Source organism: Pongo pygmaeus, chromosome 16 (genome assembly GCF_028885625.2).
Source record: "Pongo pygmaeus isolate AG05252 chromosome 16, NHGRI_mPonPyg2-v2.0_pri, whole genome shotgun sequence".
Classification (NCBI taxonomy): domain Eukaryota; kingdom Metazoa; phylum Chordata; class Mammalia; order Primates; family Hominidae; genus Pongo; species Pongo pygmaeus.
Window position 1 is genome coordinate 48,393,415 of NC_072389.2, and position 23,740 is coordinate 48,417,154.

The 23,740-nt window shown below is 39.3% G+C and overlaps 3 protein-coding genes across 15 annotated transcripts in view; 2 read left to right on the forward strand and 1 right to left on the reverse strand.

Moving 5' to 3' along the window:
• Positions 1-11,040, reverse strand: part of UBR1 (ubiquitin protein ligase E3 component n-recognin 1) — a 228,767-nt gene extending 217,727 nt beyond the window's left edge. Inside the window, exons 1-2 of the mRNA XM_054452124.1 lie at positions 10,789-11,040; positions 7,243-7,332 (exon numbers count right to left, since the gene is read on the reverse strand). The gene's annotated coding sequence lies outside the window, so the exon portion shown is untranslated. The remainder of the gene's footprint in view (positions 1-7,242; positions 7,333-10,788) is intronic.
• Positions 1-12,560, forward strand: part of TMEM62 (transmembrane protein 62) — a 49,082-nt gene extending 36,522 nt beyond the window's left edge. For 7 of the 12 annotated variants that reach the window (XM_054452136.2, XM_054452137.2, XM_054452148.2 and 4 more), the window contains 3 exons: positions 6,003-6,107; positions 8,613-8,731; positions 11,676-12,560. In XM_054452136.2, the coding sequence (XP_054308111.1) occupies positions 6,003-6,107; positions 8,613-8,731; positions 11,676-12,002 (551 nt within the window). In that variant the 3' untranslated portion in view covers positions 12,003-12,560. The remainder of the gene's footprint in view (positions 1-6,002; positions 6,108-8,612; positions 8,732-11,675) is intronic. The other 5 variants (XM_054452138.2, XM_054452139.2, XM_054452149.2 and 2 more) reach the window with 1 other exon arrangement.
• A 79-nt stretch (positions 12,561-12,639) lies between these two features.
• On the forward strand, positions 12,640-22,826 carry CCNDBP1 (cyclin D1 binding protein 1). 2 transcript variants are annotated; one of them, XM_054452151.2, is made up of 11 exons: positions 12,640-13,025; positions 13,215-13,274; positions 13,549-13,628; positions 16,829-16,910; positions 17,685-17,781; positions 17,955-18,028; positions 18,604-18,680; positions 19,023-19,303; positions 20,370-20,430; positions 22,039-22,085; positions 22,351-22,826. In XM_054452151.2, the coding sequence occupies exons 1-11, from the start codon at positions 12,917-12,919 to the stop codon at positions 22,463-22,465; spliced, it is 1,083 nt and encodes a 360-aa protein (XP_054308126.1). In that variant the 5' UTR covers positions 12,640-12,916; the 3' UTR covers positions 22,466-22,826. The 2 variants fall into 2 exon arrangements, with proteins under 2 accessions (XP_054308126.1, XP_054308127.2); XM_054452152.2 differs by lacking the exon at positions 13,549-13,628 and having other exon boundaries at positions 12,700-13,025.
• Positions 22,827-23,740: the final 914 nt, after the last annotated feature.

The following is a 23,740-nucleotide window of genomic DNA, read 5'->3' on the forward strand; positions in this document are numbered from 1 at the left end:
AATTTTTAAGGTTTCTCTGGGGTCCCCTTGGCCAAGAGATATCCCAAAATTAGTTCAAGGTCAAAAAAGACTTAATTTATAACTTGATCCTTGGGAGGCATGCCAAAGATGTCAAAAGGTTTAAAACACTTGGTCAGAATAGGAATAGATGTCATTGTGAAGTAATAGTCACTCACTTAAACAGAGTGACAATTAAAGGACTTCAGAAACAATGCAGAAAGTTCTGTGGCTGTAAACAAACAAAAACCTTTCAAAGCTCAGTTTTCCTAAGAAATTAAAAAAAAAACTAATAAGGATAATATGAAACATAGGAAATTATCTTGATAAAATGTAAAATCTTTGTTTTTTAGGTCAGTTCCCAAAAAAGTAAAGAAAAAAACCTTCCTGAAGTGTGATTGCTCCTCCTTATGGGAAGCCTGTTTAGATAACCTGGAAGTGAAACCTGATGGAAAGATACTTAAATATAATCAGACATAGGAAGAGCATGCGTCCAAGGTTATATGTACACACTACATTATAGAGGGACATAAACAAGAAAACTAGTACCTTGAGCAGGGGAATACAGGGCTCTTAGAAAAAGCATGGGAAATTTCCTGGTTATATGGACAATTCAGAAACATCAAGAAAAGCCAAGAGTACAGAATCAAGTTATATCAGAGGAAAACACTGGCCTATAAACTCTAAAGCTGCAGTTCAGAAGATGCTTGAAAATTAAATTTTAAAGAAACAGATTTTAGAATTAAGTCAAAACCTCTTATGGCTGGGCACAGTGGCTCACGCCTGTAATCTCAGCATTGTGGAAGGCCAAGGCGGGCAGATCACCTGAGATCAGGAGTTCGAGACCAGCCTGGCCGACATGGTGAAACCTTGTCTCTACTAAAAATACAAAAATTAGCCAGGCATGATGGCACACACCTGTAGTCCTAGCTACTCGGGAGGCTGAGGCATGAGAATTGCTTGAACTTGGGAGGCAGAGGTTGCAGTGAGCCGAGATCATGTCACTGCACTCCAGGTTGGGCAACAGAGCGAGACCCTGTCCTTAAAAAAGAAAAAAAGTTCCCTTCAAATTCCAGCCATCCTGATGATATAAAACTTCCATTACAGGACCTATCCTTCATAAACCTTCCACAACTTGCTTAGATCTTCCATTATTCTCCTAAACAACTAGTCTTTGTCCTGTATTTTCCCCCCTTTTGTATTGGAATAACTAATTATTTTACCATAAGACAAAAAAATTACTTAAAAATTTTTTATTCCTTTATATTAAGACCACATAAAATTCTTTCTCATATAAAAATAGTTTCATATTAATAAAAACTTTTCTTTTTTTTTTATTTTGTGAGCCGGAATTTCACTCTGTCCCCCAGGCTGGAGTGCAGTGGCGCAATCTCAGCCCACTGCAAGCTCTGCCTCCTGGGTTCACGCCATTCTCCTGCCTCAGCCTCCCAAGTAGCTGGGACTACAGGCGCCCACCACTACGCCTGGCTAATTTTTTGCATTTTTAGTAGAGACAGGGTTTCACCAAGTTAGCCAGGTTGGTCTCAATCTCCTGACATCGTGATCCACCCGCCTCAGCCTCCCAAAGTGCTGGGATTACAGGTATGAGCCACTGTGCCCAGCCTTAATAAAAACTTCTAATTTTTAGTAACCTTAAGCTTTAGGTTACTCTGGAAGTAAGTAATTTTGAACTGTTATATATTAACATCTCATGAATATATAGTTTATAATCTCTAAAAAAATTTTTTTATGGAACAATTTTTGAATGTGCAGTTTACTATTTACTAATAGACCCAAGTATGTTTTGTCTTTCTACGTAATTTAAGAAACCAAGAACCAACTTATACTAATGTTTAGCAATTTATGTTTCAGTATTTTATCTTACTTAGAAATTACTCAGACATTTCATGAGTATCTATTAGTTAATTTAATATAATGTAACTTTAGGATTTAAAATCACATGGAAAGTTCATTTATAAATTTATTCCATTTACATTCATCTAACTTATTTTTTAACTACACATAGATTACTTATGAAAACTAAGATATTAGATAGAGTTAGTCATTATGTCAAGGTATCTTTCTGTTAATCATTTTTACAGCATGTGAATTTCGGGTGTTCACCTAAGTAGAAATCTTAAAGCTAATTATATAAATATTTTGCCAAAAACTGAAAACAGCTATCTTCATTAAATCAACTATATTAAATTAGTTTTACTTATCAAAGAGTTACACAAAGATCATTCTGATTTTAGGCTGGATATATAGTTTTGTGACCTTTTGGTCAAATCCTGCTTAAAACATCTAGCACAGACAAATGCAAAACTATCTGATCAGTAAACCCAGGCAAAAAAATGTATGCTGACAATTCTGAGGACATTTCTATTTTTATCAACAAATTTAAAATCAGGTATTTTATGAAAGATTTACTTAAGTCACATGAACTTTCAGGCATTTGAGTTAATCACTATATTTTGATAGAAAAATATATACATATACTGATATTAAAAAAATAAAAACATATAGACTATCAAAAATAAAGACCTTACAGGAAGACCTTACTACAGTTTTTACCTTAAAAACCTAGTCATTTTTTAGTAATCATCAGTCTTCACTCCTAATGGCAACATATTAAAACCCATTAATTCAGGCCAGGTACAGTGGCTCATGCTTGTAATCCCAGTACTTTGGGAGGCCAAGGTGGATGGATCACTTGAGGTCAGTTCGAGAGCACCATGGCCAACATGGTGAAACCTTGTCTCTACTAAAAATACAAAAAGTAGCCAGGTGTGGTGGCATGCGCCTGTAATCCCAGCTACTCAGGAGGCTGAGGCAGGAGAATCACTTGAACTGGGGAGGTAGAGGTTGCAGTGAGCCAAGATTGCGCCACTGCACTCCAGCCTGGGCAAAAGAGTGAGACTCCATCTCAAAAAAACAAAACAACCCATTAATTATTTCTTCAAATGTTCCTTTTCCTTTTGAGAGGTCACCAATGCCATGTCAGTATCACCTCTCTGGATTCCTGAATAGACTCTTAACTGCTGCTCCTATATCCAGTCTCTCTATCTAATTCATCCTCTTCATTATTAGCCAATTATCCTTCTCATGACATCTCATCCATAGATCACTTCTGTATGCAAAAGCCTTTAGTGGCTTTCCAGAACACACTGAATAAAGGTCAGACATCTCTGCAAGACACTAAAAATCTTCCACAATCTAGTCTTATTTAACTAGCCATGTCTTCAACCAGTTACCTGTATTTTAGCCTAGATACTTTTTCACTGTTCCCTATACATGCCATGCTCATTTCTGCTTCTGTACTTTTACTCATAGTATTATCCCTATTTTAAATTATTTTTCTAAACTTATCTAAATCTTAGCCTCCTGTAAGGCTTACCTTAAGACCTCTTTTGTCATACTGTTTTCTCCAGCCATTCCAGGTCATAATGAGCTCTTGCTTATCTGAATCCCTATAGTCCTTTCTCACAATTAATTCTATACTTAATTAGACAGCAACTTTGCTTTATATAACCACTTCGAATGTATATACATTTTCTCCTTAACCAGATAAGTTCCTCAATGCAGGAACTCTTTTTTTTTTTTTTTTTTTTTTAGACAGTCTCGCTGTGAACCCCAAGCTGGAGTGCAGTGGTATGATCTCAGCTCACTGCAATCTCTGCCACCTGGGTTATCAAGCAATTCTCTTGCCTCAGCCTCCCAAGTAGCTGGGACTGCAGACATGCACCACCACACCCAGCTAATTTTTGTATTTTTTTTTTTTTTAGTAGAGATGGGGTTTCACCATGTTGGCCAGGCTGGTCTCAAACTCCTGACCTCAGGTGGATCCGCCTACCTCAGACTCCCAAAGTGCTGGAATTACAGGCTTGAGCCACTGTGCCTGTCTTCAATGCAGGAAATCTTGCTTCCTAATTCTCTTCTGTTTCCCACAGCCCCCAGCACCAAATTTGTGTATAATAGACAATAAATACTTGTTGAATCAAATTTTCCTGATCCCTTCTTAATTTGGATGAAATCCCTGGGATCAAGGACTGATGATAGAGAAGGGGAGTATTGTAGTAATGATTAAACAGTAACACGATTAACTGAATAGGTACAGTACACATCCTACTGAATGTTTTTCTGCTTATATTTATTTTAAAAATTCTATGAAAAAGTTCAAGAAGCATTATTATACATGTGTATTTTCCTGAATATAATGTAAATAAATAAATATTTGAAGTCCCCAGCCTCTTATATGGGGACTCTCAATATCTTTATATAGTTATTTAAATTTGAAACATATTTTAACCTGCATTGTTTCACTTAATCCTTAAAACAATCATGTGAGGTAGGTGCTATTGACCCCATTTTAAAGATTAGAAAACAAAGGTTTCGGGAGGTTATGTAAATTGTCCAGGGTTTCATAGCTAATAAGAGATAGAGGAGAGACTCCAAACCCAAGGCTTCTGACCCCAGGTCAGTTCTTTCCTCTAAACAAGACTTTTCCACTTTGGTTGTACCTTAGAATCCGCTGGGGGAACTTCTGAAATTTCAATAGCTATAACAGCATTCTATACTAATTACATCAGAATCTCTAGGGTGGGACCTAAGCATCAGTAGCTTTTAAAGCTCCCCGGATGATTCCAATGTGCAGTCAAGACTGGGAAGCACGGCTCTGTCTAAAGCAGTATTTCTCAATCCTGACTGCTTAGAATCACTAGGTTGCTGCCTAAGATCTCCCTCTACCCCAGGCAAATTAAATCAGAATATCTGGAGGGTGAGATACAAGCTGAGTATTTTCTAAAAGTTCCCCTAGGTTATTCTAATGTGCAGCCAAAATGGAGAATAATCACTTAAAATTTAAAGAATAGCTGCCTCTAAGGCTAAAGGATTTTTTAAAATAATAAATAATTATTATTCTATCTGAATATGTAGGCTAATACTTTGAGAAATACAGACTAGAACAAAAAAGAAGCTGAGAGAGTAACACAAAGTAGGAAAGGTCATGCATTATCAGGCTTTGCATAAAATTAAGTGTTAGGCTGAGCAAGGTTATAAGTATAAAATGAATGTGCTGGTCTTTTAGCAAAGACGTGACTTATTTAACTTACATCAGACTGTCTTTCATTGAGACTAGTCCTTTAAATATTTTTCACCAGTAGTGTTGCTCAGTGTATACTGAACTTCCTTTCATAGTCCTCAGCTGACTGGTTTGTGGTCAGCCACATGCATGGGTGACATGGCTGGCTGGGGCTGAGGATCGGTGGTACTGTACACTGTGGCCGTAGAATGGAGCTTCTCTGAGTCAAGCCCTTACACTTGGGCTTTCTGGCACTGTATTTTAAAAGCACGTTAATTTGGAAAGTTTAGGGAAGCCTTTCCATTGGAGTAAGAGGTTAGCTGTGAGTTAAAAACTGTATAATGTACAGGAAAGGACCATATTTGGACAGATACTCATATTTATGATTAGAATGAAGATATTTTGATATTTCTTTTAATTTACTTTTGAAATATTTTGATACACCTTTTTGAAGTTTGTACATTTGGACACTAAATTCCATAGAAAACAGAGACTTGATCATCCTTTGAACAAACCACTATCTTTCAAACCTATATAAAGATAAAATAGTATGGTGCTGTGGTAGGTGTGTCCATTGCTTTCAGTTATTATATATATATGTATATGTACATATATGTGCATATATATGAGTTTGATATACTGTGATATATATAAATATAACAATTATGTATCTTATGATATATATAAAATATCTCACAACTACACCATTTCTTTGAACTCTCTGCCTTCTGCAATTCTAAGTGAACTGTCTCACCAGGATTCCTGCCAAATTCTGAATTTAAAGTAGTGTCATCTGTATAGTTACCACCTAACAAAGGATTTGCTGAATATATGGTGGATAGCCCATGAAAGTCTTCTAGAAAATGTCATAAAGAAACTGAACTTTGCATGCGTTCACTGGATTTTTCAACTTTATGTTTTTTAGAACCTTCAGGGTTTATAAATCTGTCCTCATTTTCTCTTCATGTCTTGAGCAAAATAAACATCTTCTACTATTCTGTGTTGTTGTTGACCCTGTATACAGTGCTGGGTAAGTAAATTAGTACAGATTATGGGGAATTTTGCCAAAGAATATATTAACAATTTTGACAATAGAATTAGACTCTTGAGGGTGTAACAAATGGCTCATGGATTCTTCATAAATCATTTTCTGGGACACGGTTTTGGAAAATAAAGCTCGTGCCTAACATGTTTAAAGGACATTTAGTTAACACCAAGTTAACTTAAGGGTGCTTAGAAGACTGCTACAGAATTAGTATTTGTGTAGAAACCTAATAGAAGCTTAAATAGCACCTCCTCAGAGGAACCTTCTTTGTCTGTCTTAAAGTTTTAGTCTATATCTCATCACAGGTTTTACTTCCATCATTACCTTTATCAGAATTTATACCTATCTTCTGTGTTTATTATCTATTACCTCATTAAAATATTCACTGATAGGTGGGTACGGTGGCTCGTGCCTGTAGTTCCAGCTACTTGGGGGCTGAGGCGAGAGGACTGCTTGAGCCCAGGAGGTCAAATCCAGCCTGGGCAACACAGCAAGACGCCATCTCAAAAAAAAAGTATATATATCTATCCATTGGTATTTTGCCTATTTTGCTTAGTATGTAGTTCATTGAATATTTACTAATGTGTGGCTCTCAAAAATTCAGCTCAAAAAAGAGAGAAACTGAGATGAGCAACAGTTCAGGCATATCTGCACTCTTCTCTTGTATTATTATACCCAGTACTATCGTGTGGCATATGACAAACACTTCAGTCAACAAGGGACCACATATACAGTGGTGGTCCCATAAGACTATAGTGGAGCTGGAGGTATATAATAGACTATATCATGTAGGTTTGTGTATAATATGTAAGGACAAAATTGCCTAAGGACACATCTCTCAGAATGCATCCTCATGGTGAAGCAATGCATGACCGTACTTATAAAGTCACTTAGCCACACTTATAAAAGCAGAAATCACCGTAAATCTCTTTTAGGCTTTTTTGCTTATGTTTCTTAGTGACTAAAAGTCAATTAGAAGTACATTAGCCTATTTGTTGCCTAGTCTTAGTCTTTATTTTACACTTTTATCCTCCCTTTGCACTTTGCTTATTAGTAACTCCCACCAGAGAACAAATGAAAATATAACACTTATGATTCTGTGTAAGCTATGGCAGATCACCTTTGGAGGTAAGTTCTCTTGTTCAAGATAGGTTGAAGCTGTTTTTGACGCTTGTCTTACACAATGAGGTAAAGCAATTTGGTTCCTGGGCTGTAAAACAAAACAAAACAAAATACATTAATAGGGAAGAATTGTTCCATTCAGAAAGTTGAAACCTGAAGAAAAAACACCTTTTTAGACTCATATGTCTTTAATGCAGTTTATATAAAGTATATCTGAGAAAATTGCCTCTGACTTTTTAAAGCTGAACCCTATTCTTGCCAGCAAATGATGGTATTTGCATTTTTTTTTTTTTTTTGAGATGTAGTCTCGCTTTGTTGCCCAGGCTGGAGTACAGTGGTGCAATCTTGGCTCACTGTAGCCTCTGCCTCCTGGGTTCAAACGATTCTCCTACCTCAGCCTCCCGAGTAGCTGGCATTACAGGCATGTGCCGCCACACCTGACTAATTTTTGTATTTTTAGTAGAGACAGGATTTCACTGTGTTGGCCAGGCTGGTCTTGAACTGACCTCAGGTGATCTGCCCGCCTTGGCCTCCCAAAGTGCTGGGATTACAGGCATGAGCCACCTTGCCTGGCCTAGTATTTGCATTTTGAGAAGGGAAGTCTAACTGTCCCTTATCACTCTTGACAAACAACTTGACACTCTTATGGAGACCAGCACACTTACAAGACAAAATGACAGTAATAATAATAATAATAATAATAATAATAATACCTAGAAACTCACACACTGAGAAGGGGGCAGTAAATAATAATAGAGAGGATAGAAAAGTCAGCATGGCATTCCAGATGAGAAAACTGAAGCAAGTTAAACTTTCTACATGGTAACCGTGATTATGTAGTTGATATACAAAGTAATGACTGTGGGCCTTCAAGAAGAGGTTAAAATACATTCATTATATTAATGAGTGCATCTTAGAAAGATTTCTTTCAAAAAGTAGTTGAAGTTTTTTTGCTTTAAGGAGTAAATCTCAATCATCTGGAAATTTAACTTCTGTGGAATACCTCTTTATATCTTAAAGGAAATGTTAATGCATTATATTGAGGTTATTATTGCAATGGAATTTTCAAAAATGTGAGTGTGCTTTTTTTTGTTTCTAGAATCTATAAGACACATATCTGTTCCAGGTATAGTGTCTACTAAGACAATTTCATAATCCAAAAAATATGGCTTAAAGGAGCAAATAGTTGGTTAGCAAGGATATCAAGTACAACACAGAGACTAGCAAAGAGGGAAGGCTATGAAATAAAATGCTTATAGATGGCTAGTCTCATATCTCTGCTTTATTCCTATAAATGCATCTCATGATATTTGTAATCAGAATTATAGTTATTTAATCTCCTCCTTTTTTGTCCATTGCCTCTTTTAGGTCCATGGTTTTTTGGTGAAATCATTGATGGCAAATTGGGTTGCTGCTTTTCCTTTGGGATATTTGTTAATGGACATTTCCTACAAGGCAGCATAACATTTATAATTGGAATTCTCCAGGTAAGAAGTCAGAAAAGCAATTTAAGAACATCTTGGCCTTGTCAGACTAATTGCATAACAGTTATGAATTAAATCCAAAATCCAGAATTAAGTACCATAGATCATCTTTCCTACTTTACTTGCAGGGCAGTCTTTAATAAAAGCTTCATTTGCTTTTAAAGTGCTTCCTAAACTCCTTCCACCACTCTCACGTAAACATCTAAAATACATTTTTTTCCCCCAAGACAGTGTTGCGCTGTCATCCAGGCTGAAGCACAGTGGTGCAATCTTGGCTCACTGCAGCCTCCACTTCTTGAGTTCCAGCGATTTTCCTGCCTCAGCCTCCTGGGTAGCTGGGATTACAGGCATGCGCCACCACGCCTGGCTAATTTTTGCACTTTTAGTAGAGACAGGGTTTCACCATGTTGGCCAGGCTAGTCTTGAACTCCTGACCTCAGATGATTCACCCGCCTTGGCCTCTCAAAGTGCTAGGATTATAGGCGTGAGCCACCATGCCTAATCTAGAATACATTTTTGTCATGAAGTGTTTATAAGAGGTGAAAGAAGTTTTTGTTGTTTTTGTTTCACTGTGCTTTTTCATTGACAAAAAAATGAAATAAGGGATATGGTAGAAAAAGTTTTAGATTTCTGAGTAAACCAAAACTGATTATGATGATGAAGAAGGAAAATATTTTAGAGGGAGGAAACTAAAAAATAGACACGTTAAAAAAATGGGTCAGTTATTCAGTGGAAACTGCATTATTTGAAAACCAGACCTGGGCTTTCCTAGCAATGTACTTGTTTAGGAAACAAACTGATGTATTAGGTTTACATTTGATTCCTTTAAAACAAACACACAAAGAACCTTGATCCATAGAAAAACTACATAAACAGATTTGAAAAGTATTTATCTAACAATTTCTTTATTTTACTCACCTAATGGAGTTAGTGGACCAAAATTTGAAGTTTTGGAAGAGATCGAAAAACATTCAAAATAAGTTCATGGCCTTCTAACAGGGCAGTAAAACATGATCCAACAGGATTAGAGACAGCCAAGTAGGAAAGACTTCCGCCTAGCAAACACTGACCCAAGTCCAGAATATTCTCTGCATAGCCGCATTATATACATGAGTAGGTCCTGGGTTCATTTCAGTTTTCTTTTTTTTTTTTTTTTTTTTGAGATGGAGTCTCAATCTTGTCGTCCAGGCTGGAGTGCAATGGCATGGTCTCGGCTCACTGCAACCTCTGCCTCCCTAGTTCAAGTGATTCTCCTGCCTCAGCCTCCCAGGTAGCTGGGATTACAGGCACCTGCCACCATGCCCGGCTAATTTTTGTATTTTTAATGGAGACAGGGTTTCGCCATGTTGGCCAGGATGGTCTCGAACTCCTGACCTCAGGTGATCTGCCCGTCTCGGCCTCCCAAAGTGCTGGGATTACAGGTGTGAGCCACTGCTCCCAGCCTCATTTCAGTTTTCTATTATGTAGATGGAGGCTGTCTCTAAGGAGCTCTCTCATACCAAATGAATCCTGAGCCTTACCAAAAGGCAGGGTTTTTTCCTTTGTAAATGTTTACATTCATATTCTAATAAATAGTACACTAATAATGGATTTTATGTATCATCCAGACCCATGACTCACAAATCTATATCTCTGATCTAGACCTCTTCTCTGCACTTCAAGTGCCTCTATATCCAGTGGCCACAGATGTCTAACAGGCATCTCAACTTCATGTGATGTCTCTCTAATAGGAACATTATTTCCACCCCAAACCTGTTCCTCTCTGTTTTTCCAGTTTTAATAAATGACTCCACCATTCACCTGATTTCTCCAAGATGTATCCTCAATTATTCCCTTTCCTTCATACCCTGTATCTATTTCACCAGCAAGCTCTACCTTATTTGATCTGCTTCCAATGCATATCTTGAATCCATCCACTTCTCTCCATTTCTGTTATCCTAATCTAAGTTGTAATTATTTCTTGCCTGGGTCTTCTCCCTGATATTCTTGCCTCCTTACTCTCAGTTTAATACAGAGCATCCAGTGTGCTCTTTTAAAAACTTTACAATCAGCTCACTTACTTTTCAGCTTGAAATGCTTTGAAGCAGAGCAGTGATCTGGGTCCTGCTGACTGCCCCAGTTTCCACCTGGCTCATGCTCTGCATGCACTTCCTTAAAGAGGCCAAGACCTCTCCCACCTCTGGGCTTTTCATTTGTTCCTTCTGCCTGGAATGCACTTCCCTCCGCTGATTCATTCCTGTCCTTCTGGCCTCTGAGAGCCTTTCTCCCAGTTACCTTCTCATGACCCAGTTCTTTCCTTCATTGAACTAATCACGATCTGTAATTATATACATATATATATTTTTGTCTGTCTTCTCCCTGTTAGAATGTAAGCTCTATGACGGACCTTTTCTAACTTGTTTGCCATTGTGTCCCTAACTTGGAGCCTAGCTCATGCCTGCTACATAATGGGTGCTCAATAAATATTTGTTAAATGAATGAATCATACAGCAGCTCAACTTGGATTATAATTTAGATATTCTAATTTATATTCCAGTACTTATCATGCTACCTCAAACAAAAATGGAGATAAGAAAAAAAATACTGATAGCCAAATCCTCCCCTCACTCCACCAAAAAAGAGGGGTTGTTGTATGTGTGTGTATACATTTACTCAGTTCAATTCCAGCTTAACACCACTGGGTATTAACTGTGTATATGATACTGTACTACAAGTTGGGACTTCAGCATAAATTAAATGATACCTGCCTCTAAGATGAATAAAAGGACATGGGCAAATACACAACTAGCCACAAGTCAGCTGTTGTGTTATAAGCAACTGTGCTTGAAGTAAATTAGCTAACACCAAGACAGATAGCAGCATATTCTTAGGATCCACTAATAATGCATGATTAAGACCAAACTATTCCAAGGACTTGGGAGTAAGCTATGGTTCTGTTCTTTTCCAGCTGGCGTTTTTTAACATCCCCTTGATGGCTTACATGTGTTGGAGCTTGCTGCAGCGGTGCTTTGGTCACAACTTCAGGTCTCATCTCCATCAAAGAAAATACTTGAAAATTATGCCTGTTCACCTACTTATGCTACTGCTGTACATCTGGCAGGTTTATTCCTGCTACTTTCTTTATGCGACATACGGCACCCTCGCTTTTTTATTCTCCCCTTTGCGGACCTGGTTGACACTGCTGACACCTGTTCTCATTTGCTGTGTGTGGACACTGAACTCCACCAAGTTTGGAATCTTCATGGTGCAGTTAAAAAGCCACCTGAGCTCCTGAAGGCCATGTCTCCCCACTGGCAGCTGGGCAGAAGCCCAGCCTCTGTGTCTGTAGCCCAGGCCTCTACCCCAGTAGCAGGTGGAGGGCCAGGATTGGTGGGTGAGCTTTAGGGAGCAGCTGCTCGTTTGGACTCCTGGATGTTGGAGGGATTACCCACTACTGATACCTGCAGAATGGACTGCAGAAAAGTCTCAAAAATAATGCCTTTATTCCTTCCCTCCCTGAGGAGGCAAAGAGTTGATTTACCTTTGTGAAGAGAAAACCCTTATCTACGACACCCACAGGGTAGGGGTTGGGTGTGTGTACGGGAGTGTCTGAGGCCCAGTGTGTTTTTTAGGGTTACCCCATGTAAAGCACTTACCGCTGTGCTTGGAATTCAGCAGCTGTCAAAGGTGCAATTTCAGGGGCAGGGAACCTTTGAGGATCTGGGCCCGACCCTGACTACCCCTGAGATATTAGTTCCCAGGCCTGTTTTCCCACAGGATTGTGGGCTCTCTACTTCCTTAGTCGGAAGTGTTTTCAACTAATCAAATAAATGAATGAATGATGAATAAGAAAGACCGTGAGCCTGAGGCTTGCTTGTGTAGCCTGGCCTAAGGGGCGGGAGAAGGCGTGGCCTGCCCTGGCCTCTGAGAATGGGATGGTTGGTGCTGGACCTCAAGGGACAGGGAGGGGCGGGAGGAGGCGGGCCCAGGCCTGGTCTCTGATAATGGGATGGGTGGTGCTGGACCTCTGGGGACGGGGCCGGGCGTCGTGGCGGGAGGAGGCAGGACAGGGCCTCTGGGACGGGGCTGGACGGCTTGTTGCCGGAAACGAGCCCTTGACGCTGTGGCCCGGAAGTGGAGCGGCTGTCGCAGTGCGGCTCCAACAGTGGCGCGGAGGCCTGTGTTTGCGGCCTCCGGCAAGCGACTAAAATGGCGAGCGCAACTGCACCTGCAGCCGCAGTCCCCACCCTGGCTTCGCCTCTGGGGCAGCTCCGGCACTTGGCGGAGGAGCTGCGGTTGCTCCTGCCTCGAGTGCGGGGTGAGCTGACGCAGTTAGAACGGGCGACGGCAGGGGCGGACTCGGGGTCGGGGAGAGGCCGGGCTCGGGGTCGCGGAGAGGGCGGGCTGGGGCGGCGGCGGGGAGCCGGGCTTGGGCGAGGGAGGTGGCTCCGCTTACCTCAGCTTTTCCATTCGCCACCGTTCGGCCCCCACACGCCACAACCACAAGTCGGCGAAGCCCAGGAGACCACCGAGGAGTTTAATCGAGAGATGTTCTGGAGAAGACTCAGTGAGTGCGCCTCCTTCCGGTCTCCCCTTGCCTCAGTTCCTCCAGCGTCCCGACCCCTTTTCCTCCCGCTGTCCCCCAGGGAGGGGACTGCCCTCCCCCGCTGCATCCTTTCCGTGAGGTACCTTACCCACCTCAGCACCTGAGAGGGTGAAATAGAATTCTAACCTCGACATTCGGGAGGTGTTTTTGAGAAGTCTCGGTCGGTAAGGGAAATCTTCCAAGTCCGTGCAGCACTAACGTATTGGCACCTGCCTCCTCTTCGGCCACCCCCCAGATGAGGCAGCTGTGACAGTGTCAAGGGAAGCCACGACTCTGACCACAGTCTTCTCTCAGCTTCCACTGCCGTCTGCACAGGTGGGCTTCACTTTCGTGGAATCCTTGGGCTGCCGAGTTACACCTTAGGAATCCTCTAATTTTCTTTCCACCTTTTGCACGCACGCCAGGAGATTTATTTTCTTCGTCTGTCCAGTGAGGTTGCCGTTTTTACTTCACAGGATTGTTGTGAAGACCGAATTGCCAAGTGCAGTTCCTGGCGCAGAGTAGGCAGGGCTTATAAATATTGGTTCAGTCTGAAGTTTACCGTGGTTGTTTCCCTTCTGATAATTTTTTAAGCACTTTTTATTTGCTGGGTGTTTTCACATACTTGATGGCCATCTGACAGATAAGCAAGGAGGCTCAGAAGCTCAGGTTAAGATAAAAAAAAAAGCAGGGGAGCTAGAATTTAAATCAAGGTCTATCTGATGTCTAAGCTACCTATTCTGTTATACTACATAATACCCTTTTTATATTATTTTTTATATTTAATCAGTAACATGTAGATAGTACAAAATTCAACAGATATCAAAGTTAAGTGTAAGTTTATCTTTCCACCCACTTTCTCATTTTTGTCTCCCCCAGTTCCTTTTGCATTATTCCACGTATATTCTGTGCATATATACATTCATATACATTTATCTGTATGTGTCAGCTTCTTTTTACACAAATGATACATAAACACTGTTCTGGACCTTCCTTTAAAGAAATTAACAATAGAGCTTAGAAATCAACTCTTAGCAGTAACTATAAAGTTGTTCAGTTCTTTGTAATGACTGCATGGTATTCAATAGGGTAGGTATAAACATAATTTAACCATACTCTATGTGGACATTTAAGCTGTTTCCAACTTAGAATTACTGCAAACAGTGTCGTGATGAATTACCTAATTCTGTGTATGTGTGTATATCGGTAGAAAAAATTCCCAGAAGTAGAATTGCTAGAACAAAGATTTATGCATTTTAAATATTCCTTTATTATAAAACTAATGAAAGTAAACATGTTGGCTATGACCACATATGCTCTATGCTCAGTTTTTCTAGAGCTGTGTATCCTTAATATGGGAGTAAGATTCTTTTAAAATGGCATATTCATTGCCTTATTTGATTTTCATAGTCAATAGTTTTAATTTCTTAGTCTACATATATAGGTGTTTGGAAAGGATATAAATATCTTCTGCTGCATAAATATCACTTACAGTGATAAACTCTCTCCTACATAGCTTTGAGATTTTTTTTTTTTTTGAGACAGAGTCTCTCTCTGTCACTCAGGCTGGAGTGCAGTGGTACAGTCTGGGCTCACTGCATCCTCTGCCTACCGGGTTCAAGCAGTTCTCCTGCCTCAGCCTCTCGAGTAGCTGGGATTACAGGCACCTGCCACCAGGCCTGGCTAATTTTTGTATTTTTAGTTGAGACGGGGTTTCACCATGTTGGGCAGGCTAGTCTCGAACTCCTGACCTCAAGTGATCCGCCTGCCTTGGCCTCCCAAAGTGTTGGGATTACAGGCGTGAGCCACCGTGCCTGGCCTACCTTTGAGATTTGTGATGAGGAAACGAGATGAATTGTATGAGAGCACTTTAAAAGATACATGGAAAATAGACTACTTATTTCAAAAAGAGTAGTTAATATTACCTTATTTTTCTTATCTGCTAACCCCTTTCTTTCAAATGCACTTAGGACTTGCTGCTAAAACTCAGTGGAAGTAAGAGGCAGCATAGAACTGATTTTCTATACATGCTCAGGACAGTAGTTTCACTCACAGATGAAAAGTTAGAATTTGGATTTATTTGAAATATATACAAATATTCAAGTATATACATATATTCAAATAAATACATGTATGTATATATGTGTGTATATACACACATACATACACATGAATCATCATTGCCTTCTTGAGATCTCACCACTTTAGTCCTACTAAAAGATGGGTGGCGGAGCTTGCAGTGAGCCGACATTGCGCCACTGTGCTCCAGCCTGGGTGACAGAGCCAGACTCCGTCTCAAAAAAAAAAAAAAAAAAAAGATGGGTGGTTGTTGGTTTTTTTTGTTGTTGTTGTTGTTGTTTTTTAAATTCCAATCTGTATGGAATGATACTCTAATAAAAGTATGTGCTTGGATGTTGAATAAATGTCAAATTGCCATAAAAGTTTCTAAACACTCACAGTCACTGTGCTTATCTCATCCCGACTGGTCACAAACAGTTTGTAGACTGGCTCCAATCTGGACCACATTTGTATAGTATTGAGTTAGAATTTAACAGAAAATTGAGGACAAGGAAGATGAGAAAGCCAGTGACCACCTAGAAGGAAAATAGTTAACATGGAGCATTGTCGAGTCCATGCTAGTTACCTTTAGTTACATATTGTGATTCTGTTAGAGAGAGAGAGAGACTTGGTTAATGGTTTAATAACCATGGTCTATCAGTTGGTCTGTCTGTCTGTCTCTCTCTCTCCCTCTCTTTTCTGTAAAGGGCCAGTTAGTAACTATTTTAGATTTTGTAACCAACTACCCAACTCTGCCCTTATAGAGCAAACACAACTACAGACATTTAAACCAATGAGTATGGCTGTGTCCCAATACACTTCATTTCCAAAAACAGGCAGTGGGGCCTGAGTTGGCCTGAGGACCACAGTTTGCCAGCTCCTGGTCTAAGATATCATGAATATCTTGGGATACAGAGTATCAGGAATGAGTTTTTTCCTGCTGTTTCTTAATGGTTTATTGAGTTGTCAGCCCAGTGTCTACTATATAGCTAACTCCTCTCTAGTATGTGATGAGTATAGTAGAAGGCCTGCCTTCGTACCAGGACTTCAGAAAATGTTTGATGATGCTGTAGAAATATCTGACCTAGGCTGGGTGCAGTGGCTTACACCTGTAATCTCAGCACTTTGGGAGGCTAAGGGAGGTGGATCACCTGAAGGTCAGGAGTTTGAGACCAGTGTGGCCAATGTGGCAAAACCCCATCTCTATTAAAAATACAAAAAATTAGCTGGGTGTGGTGGCGGGTACCTGTAATCCCAGCTACTTGGGAGGCTGAGGCAGGAGAATTGCTTGAACCTGGGAGGTGGAGGTTGCAGTAAGCCAAGATTGCGCCATTGCACTCCAGCCTGGGTGACAGAGCGAGACTCTGTCTCAAAAAAAAAAAAAAAAAAAGAAAGAAAAGAAAAAGAAAAGAAATATCTGCTCTATTCCACAGTAGAAGGGTTGACCACTTTGATCTAATCTGTTTCCTTTTTCATAGGAAACCCAGAAGTTCTGTGAACAGGTCCATGCTGCCATCAAGGCATTTATTGCAGTGTACTATTTGCTTCCAAAGGATCAGGGTAAGCCACATAAGTGTTGCATTTATTGTGTAGATCTTTGCTAATATTGTGGATTATGTCTTGTGACTTTTACCTTTACCCAACTTGAACATGTAACTTTCTCCCATAAAATACAGTCAAGGATAATTTTGTAATATAAGTGACTTATATAAACAAGCCATTATTCTAAGATACAGATGCTTTGTTCCTATGACTTCCCATCTCCCCTGCCTTGCCTGACTCATAAGACTTTTAATTCTCAAAGGTTTCTCCCTCTTTAACCCGTTTTAACACCACAGATACTAGCTGGCTCTCAGCCCCATATGCAGGCTCAGGCCATCCTTACTTTCCTCCACCCATATTATATCTCACCCTATTTCTGAACATCTTCATAGGTTAAATGTCCTCCAGCCCTGCCTGTAGAATCATGCATTGATTATAATCATGCCAAAATTATAACTGAATACATGTCATGGATCTTCAGGGTTACTCAAGTGGCTTAAACTTCAGGTGTTTCATCTACAGTTGTTAAGAGATCACGGTCCTTAATGAATGAATACATGGTGTCACGGAAAGATTTTGTTCCAGATCTCTTTTGAAGAAAACACTAAGGAATGGCAGGAGGGGCAAGAAAATGCCATGGGGATATAAGTAAGACCTGAGTTTTGTGTTAGCATGTAGGTTAAAGCATGTGGGTGTACGTTACCTTATAGTTCTGTAATGCTTAGACTCAGGAAAGCAGATGGTGCTTCTGAAAAGAACACCAGGCTGCTTATTCTTTGGGTTTGGCCACAGGAATCACCCTGAGAAAGCTGGTACGGGGCGCCACCCTGGACATCGTGGATGGCATGGCTCAGCTCATGGAAGTACTTTCCATCACTCCAACTCAGAGGTAGTGATGCCACAGTTTAGGTTACCAGTTATTGGGGTTCCTTGCCTCAGAGGGGAAAAGCTCATTTTAACAGCAAAGTTACTGACAGCTGAGAGTAATGACCAGCAGGAAGGAGCTTTTTAGGAGACAGGAACCTAGGTTATTAATATATCCTTACTGATTTCTTTCCCCAGTCCTGAGAACAATGAACTTATTTCCTACAACAGTGTCTGGGTTGCGTGCCAGCAGATGCCTCACATACCAAGAGGTGAGTAAAAGTGGGCAGTGGGCCGTGTCTGCTGGCCAAAGCAAAGAGACTTCTTATATCTAGTTCCCAGCTTTGTAACATGTATGTATTTGAATTTATATAAACAGTCTAGTGAAATACATATATTTTATTACCAAAATTAACAGGTAGGTATTAATACTTTTTGTCATTCTCTAGTTATCATACTTCTAAATTCCACTCCCCCTTGCTGTGGCTCTGTCTCTTGTTGAACAAGTATGGTTTGTTTTCCTAGTCGTACCCCAAGAGTAGTATTATGGAGCACACTGAAGCAGTTATGAGGTAGAGACAGCTAGGCCAAAACAGCGGTTGTCCAAGAGGACCATGATGATAAACATCATGTGACCATTTTATTTCTTCTTGTGAATAAAATACAAGCTTTTTAAACCCCTATCTAGACACCAGGGGATGTAGTGAGAATTTTTTATTAAACCCCCACCCTTGTCAACCGTCCTTGGCACTCCCATCAATAGGAACAATGTGATTGTTCCTTGCAGTCTTAAGAAAATTGTTGGATTTCTCCTCTAATTCTAGTGCTTCTGATTTTTCACTCATAGATAACAAAGCTGCAGCTCTTTTGATGCTGACCAAGAATGTGGATTTTGTGAAGGATGCACATGAAGAAATGGAGCGGGTGAGGGGACCTCCATCATTGGAAGGCAACTCCTTGACTAGTAGATGAGAATTATAAAGAGAGATTTCCTGAGCATTGACCAGATAGGTCCCATTCTCACTACTGTCCTCTGTCTTCCATCTCCCACTGCTTGTTAGTGTTTGATTTAGTACTACTCCTCTGTGTTCCCTTACTGGACAAGGAGAGCGAGAACAGGGTTTATGAAGTGATTCAACTCTGTAGCCCTTAGTGAAGTGGCTGGCTAAGATTTTTGGACAACGAAGACATGGTGGTAAAAGTATAATAATAGGCCCTTTTTTTTTTTTTTTTTTTTGCATTCACATACATCATGGTATGTCTTAGGCTGTGGAAGAATGCGACCCTTACTCTGGCCTCTTGAATGATACTGAGGAGAACAACTCTGACAACCACAATGATGAGGATGATGTGTTGGGATTTCCAAGCAATCAGGACTTGTATTGGTCAGAGGACGATCAAGAGCTCATAATCCCATGCCTTGCGCTAGTGAGAGCATCCAAAGCCTGCCTGAAGAAAATTCGGATCTTAGTGGCAGAGAATGGGAAGAAGGATCAGGTGGCACAGCTGGACGACATTGTGGATATTTCTGATGAAATCAGCCCTAGGTAAGCGGGATCCCCACTTGAAACATTGAGCAGCAGCGTTCTGATATCAATTTGTGTTGTTACCTCAAGGTTTTCCCAGTTTTTTTATATTTTGAAATTTTTCAAACCTATAGGAAAGTTTAAAAAGTACCTTCAGTGAACACCCCTACATCCTTCTATTAGATTCGCCTATTGTTCACATTTTTTCCTATATTGGTTTATTTCTCAAGAGATAGCTGTTTCATATTTATTCCAGAACGTTTTGAGAGTAAATTGCAGACAGCAATGACATTTCACCCCTAAATACTTCAGTATGTATCTCCTGAAGTACTCTTATTCCTACTCTTATTATCACATCCAAGAAATTTGACATTGAATATAATAGTATTATCTAATATTCAGATTTCCCCAGTTGTCTCTATCTAAAATGTCATATAAATTCAGGGCTCTGTCAAGGTCTCACATTGCATTTAATTGTCATCTCTTTAGTCTCTTGAAATCTAGAACAGTTCCTATCCTTTGTAGTCTTTTTTAATCAACATTTTAAAAAGAAACCAGGTCAGTTGTCTCGTAAAATATCCAACAACCTGGATTCATGGGATTGTTAGTTCTCATTTTTGCAAGAATATCATATAATTAAGTGTTTTGTACATCTCATCATATTAGGGAGGCATGTGATGTTGGTTTGCCTCATTATTGGTGGTACTAAATTTGATCACTTAAAGTGGTGCTCATTTTAGTAAAGGTATATTTTACTCTAATTTTAGCTTCACTGATGAAGCCTGCCTGCCTATATTAGTTATTAAACTGATGGTTTCACATCCTCACATTTTTGACTGAATTGATCATGCACCCTACTATGAACCAAGCAAATTTTTCCCCCCAGCTTCCTAGTGAGATGGGGTATGGGTGTTTCAATAAAGACTGGTTGAACTCATTCTGTATTGGTTGCCCAGTTGCCCAATTTTAAAAACTGACAGGCATTTCTGGGACAGTTTCTCACTGTTGACATCCATAATTGTGTGCTAGAAACAACCTGGCTGCGTTTCTTTTTTTGTTAATGATTACTTTTGTTTTCTGCTCTTAGTGTGGATGATTTGGCTCTGAGCATATATCCACCTATGTGTCACCTGACCGTGCGAATCAATGTAAGTACTGGCTTTGAGGGAATAGCTACAGACCTAATGGGCAGAATTTCACTAATCACTAGTATTTCCTCTAAGGTATAGGGTACATATTTATTTGTCACATTTGGATGGAAATACAACAGTAATGTCACAGTTCTTGCATGCGTCTGGGGTTGATAAATATTCACTGAAGTTGAATTATAATAGCCATGAGCTTTGGTAGTTCTCTCTTCCATAATCACCTGGGTAATCATTTAGAAAAGCCCAAAGGCCTTAGAAAATGATGCTTTAAGGCTGGGCGCAGTAGCTCACACCTGTAATCCCAGCACTCCAGGAGGCTGAGACAGGTGGATCAGCTGAGATCAGGAGTTGAGACCAGCCTGGCCAACATGGCTAAACCTTGTCTCTACTAAGAATATAAAAATTAGCCAGGCATCATGCGCCTATAATCCCAGCTACTCGGAAGGCTGAGGCAGGAGAATCGCTTGAACCTGGGAAGTGGAGGTTGCAGTGAGCCGAGCTCGCACCACTGCACTCCAGCCTGGGCGACAGAGCAAGACTCTGACTCAAAAAAAAAAAAAAAAAAAAAAAAAAAATGCTTCTTTGAAAAGAAAGTCTTAATTACACAGTAATTTAGGAACTTCTCAACTTGAAGTCACAAGTTTCTAATTTCTAGACTAGGCAGCAATTAGATTGAACTTCAGCTGTTCATGAAGTAGCTGGCTGAGGTCACACGTTTCTGATTTCTAGTCAAGGCAGAAATAAGTGTTCCAGAAACATACTCTGTTCTAATACAAACACATTGTGTGATTTAACTATGGAGAGTCAACTTTCTTATAAAAATCTGATTTTATTGTATTCTTTGAAGTTCTGTGCCCTTTACTAGAGAGAGTTCTGTTCTCTCTAATGTTACTGGAAAGAGCAGTAAAACTGCCAAATGGCTTATATTTTACAATTGAATGTATCAATTCTAGTAATATTTGATAAATTGGATAATGGAAATTAGATTCATCAGATGTGTCTTCATGATGTACAAACACCTTGAAGTAGAATAGGATCTTTTTGGGCATTAACATTTTTTTGGCATTAACTTTTAAAAAATTGACTTCCTAAGAAATAAACATTTTTAGCAATATGCCTAGTCAGCTATCCCAAACATAGTATCTGCTTTAGCAATTTAAAAATGTGTACTGCATATGCATCTTATATGTATTGATATTTTGTATTAAATGTCCCCATCTTATCCTTAGATTGGTGTTCTTAAAATTCTTAATGCGCTTTTTTTTTTTTTTTTTAAAAAGGAACCTTAGTCATTTCTGCTTTATATTTTGAGCTATCAGCATTTGGGACCAATTCAGGTTACATTTTCCTTTCCTTTTTTAAATTGAAAATATTTTAGATCTAAAAAATCTTATTAAAATGTTATAGCAACAGTATTAACAAGATCTTGCTAAATAGAAAAGAACCCGTAATCCTGCCACCCTAACCTAATCAGCATTTTTAGTTTTGCATACTTCCTTCAGGTCCTTTTTCTAAATAATTTTTTTATTACTTGGGTCTTTAAAAATATTTGAACTCACCTTTTTATGGTAGGGCTCACGGTGAATAACTTCTGTGTTTCTTTTCTAGTCTGCGAAACTTGTATCTGTTTTAAAGAAGGCACTTGAAATTACAAAGTAAGTATGAAGACTTCTCAGATAGCTTTTTGAGAGTAAAACGGAACTGCTTTCCAGACGTTCTCAACTCCCTAGCCCCCATTTCAAGGAGTGGGAAAGGGTGGGTGTGGGATTTTCTTTCAACTTCAGTTGTGGGGCAGCTGAGATTCTGCAAAGAAGCTCCCCTTTAAAAAAATTTTAGTTTTCCCTGTGCTTCCTCCTGAGGATAGGTTTTCCCTTGACACCCTAATAAGTTTAACTTATTTCTTTCCTATTCTATTCACAGAGCAAGTCATGTGACCCCTCAGCCAGAAGATAGTTGGATCCCTTTACTTATTAATGCCATTGATCATTGCATGAACAGAATCAAGGAGCTCACTCAGAGTGAACTTGAATTATGACTTTTCAGGCTCATTTGCACTCTCTTCCCCCTCACCATCATGGTCAGGCTCTGATATCTGCTTTTAAAATGGAGCTAGAATGCTTGCTGGATTGAAAGGGAGTGACTATTTATATTTAGCAAGAGACACTATTACCAAAGATTGTTGGTTAGGCCAGATTGGCACCTATTTATAAACCATATGCGTATAATATATTTTTCTGTGCTATATATGAAAAATAATTGCATGATTTCTCATTTCTGAGTCATTTCTCAGAGATTCCTAGGAAAGCTGCCTTATTCTCTTTTTGCAGTAAAGTATGTTGTTTTCATTGTAAAGATGTTGATGGTCTCAATAAAATGCTAACTTGCCAGTGATTAAATGAGTGCCCTTCCAAAGTTTCTTTTTACCAGAAATACAGTGGACTGAGACTAGAACATTGCTTTCATTTGGGTTTGTAGGTTTAAAAATCTGATTCTAATCAGAAGTATATTTAGAACAAAACACTTTATTTATAAAAGATGACTCCAAAATTCATCTTAGTATTTCACCATGTTATATATTATTATCAGGAAGTCCTTCTGAATATCATAGATTACTCCATGTCTCTAAAATATATTGGCATTGAGCTCATTTGTTAGGTTTGCCCACCTTATTGAACAGATTTATTTTCCTTATACATACTTGTGTTGTCTTCAGTTACGTGTGTCCCCAAATGTAAATACCAAATTTTTATAAATCAAAAATTTTTTAGTGTGTAAGAGATTTTATGTAATTTTAAGGGCCTTTTCAGTTCATCCTTTTGCAAAACCATCACCACTTAATTATACTTTTGCATCAGTCTAGAAGACTGCATATTGGAAAGCAGTGTAAACCTATAATGATGTATATTCTGGTGAGCTGAATAGGGCATTATGCATGTCCTACAGGTCTCTGCCACCTCTCATGCCCATCATCTTCCTTCTGTAGGTGTAATTCATCACATATGCCTTTCTGCTCTCTTTAGGTATAATCAGCAACAGCAGTCATTCTTTGAGTGACTAATGTATACTTGGGGTTGAAATTCCTTAAGCCAAATGAGTTTTAATTTGCTGTTTTGAAGTGCCATTTTGTATTGTTAACAAGTGTCATAAAGGGAAGGAACTAAAATCAAACTGATAGAGTGCCAAGGCAACAAAATAACGTAAACAAAATAATAACTTTGTACAACAGGAGTCTAGTTCTTTTATCGTTTCATATAGAGCCTATTTTTTATATACTTAACTTTTATATTTCTCTACTGGACCAAATTCATCT